The sequence below is a fragment of the Aplysia californica genome, unplaced genomic scaffold (genome assembly GCF_000002075.1).
Source record: "Aplysia californica isolate F4 #8 unplaced genomic scaffold, AplCal3.0 scaffold00183, whole genome shotgun sequence".
In the NCBI taxonomy this organism is placed as follows: domain Eukaryota; kingdom Metazoa; phylum Mollusca; class Gastropoda; order Aplysiida; family Aplysiidae; genus Aplysia; species Aplysia californica.
Genome location: NW_004797453.1, coordinates 701,220 through 702,849, shown reverse-complemented (window position 1 = coordinate 702,849; position 1,630 = coordinate 701,220). Strand labels below are relative to the sequence as shown.

Genomic DNA, 1,630 nt, shown 5'->3' with positions numbered 1-1,630 from the left:
TTAAAAAGTTTTATATGAAAGTTGTTTTTAGACTCAAATTATATAGTCTATGTACTCCAAAATTTAAATATTTTAACGTTTTAAGATCAAAATGACCCGTACCCAGCCGTGCAGTGAACTGCGTATAGATCTACAAAAAAAAACAACTAACTTGTGTTTCGCGCACTCATATGATGACCTTATCTTATACAGTTGCGAGCGCCGTAAAACCCCATACTAAAAAAAACCCATGTTTACCGTCTTACTTTAGCTTTGTTATGCGCGGAGCCCGATACCCGCATCCCGCCTCGCTTTCCACTCTCGGTAATTTTCTAAGCTCCCTGGCTTGATATCAAGACTAATACCAAAAAATAAGAAGCAAGCCTGCATAGGCCCTAGGCCTAGGCTAGAATTTAAAAAAACCCGGACAGACGTCTAGATAGGATTTTTAATGATTATCTCCCTTAAGGGCCTTGCCACCTAGGCCTAAGTTTGACGTATAGAAAACCGATTTTTTTAAAAGATCAAATCAAAACCCACTTATCATTTCTTTTGTATAAATGTATATTCTTTCAACTAAAATGAATCTAAGAAAATAGATTACCATGAATAGTTTACTTTCAATTTGCCTAATGAAGCCAACATTCGTGAATGCTTCATAACTTATTTTGGCGATATTGTGGCAGGTTTTTATACGGCGGCACGGCGGCACTGCCTAAACAGGACCTGGTATCCCCTGGCATAAATTTATCCCATGTGCGTTGTGCAGTGTAAGAAAACAGCCTAGCCTACACTCTTCACCAGACCTGTGGCACGAGGCACGAATACTGAATTCACACACGCACGCATTGTTTGTACAACCGTTGTAAACATGCCGAAAAAAGCAACAAAGAAGCAGACGGTGAAGTATATTTTTGATACTTTTGAAAATACCTCAGTAGTATTATTTAGCTAAAGTTTCATTGGTTTAAATGGTTAAAATCATAGCCATTTGAAGTGTTCGTTTCAGTTTGTTACTCAAAAGCACATGGCACATGCCATCATGGACCAAGCATTGGTAGTGTTTTGTCCCACGTGGTGGGCTTTCCGAGATTAGATCTAGATAAAGAGATCAAAATCTCGCTAAATTTTCATTGTTTTATAGTTAGATCTATCTATTCTTAAGATTATAATCTAAATCTAGAATCTAGTTTTGTAACTGATGATAGGATGGTGAAGACATGGCTTGGACTGAAGACTTGTTGGCTTGCTGGTTGTGTGGTAGAGTAGATTCGGGGAAATTCGCCACCTGACCCTCCATACCGATATAAAATAGGAATAATCCGATATACTGACCAAGGAAGAGTTTAATTTAAGTTACTTGGGACCAGAAACAATTCATTGTCAATTGACCAACCAATCATAAAAATCTAGATCTATTGTTATGATGAACAAACAACGCGATGTTTTAGGGCAGGCATGCATCTTCCCACTAAGCTTCCCTTTCCTCCTGGGCCACCTCTATTCTCACCCGGGGTGAGAATAGTGCAGGCGGGTCTTGTGGCTATTCTCACCCGGTGCGCGTGTCAACAAATTTTGCGTTCACCCTAAACCACAGAATTCTACACTGTGATAAGAGAAAAATTGTAGAATTCTGTGCTGTGAACAAACG

At 39.1% G+C, this 1,630-nt stretch overlaps 1 protein-coding gene across 4 annotated transcripts in view; it reads left to right on the top strand.

The window, feature by feature from the left end:
• The first annotated feature begins 725 nt into the window (after nt 1-725).
• The window catches only part of LOC101864389 (nucleolin), a 45,417-nt gene continuing 44,512 nt past the window's right edge, over nt 726-1,630 (top strand). For 2 of the 4 annotated variants that reach the window (XM_013082598.2, XM_013082597.2), the window contains exon 1: nt 727-880. In XM_013082598.2, the coding sequence (XP_012938052.1) occupies nt 851-880 (30 nt within the window). In that variant the 5' untranslated portion in view covers nt 727-850. Of the gene's footprint in view, nt 881-1,630 lie in introns of all 4 variants that reach the window. The other 2 variants (XM_035969788.1, XM_005098454.3) reach the window with 2 other exon arrangements.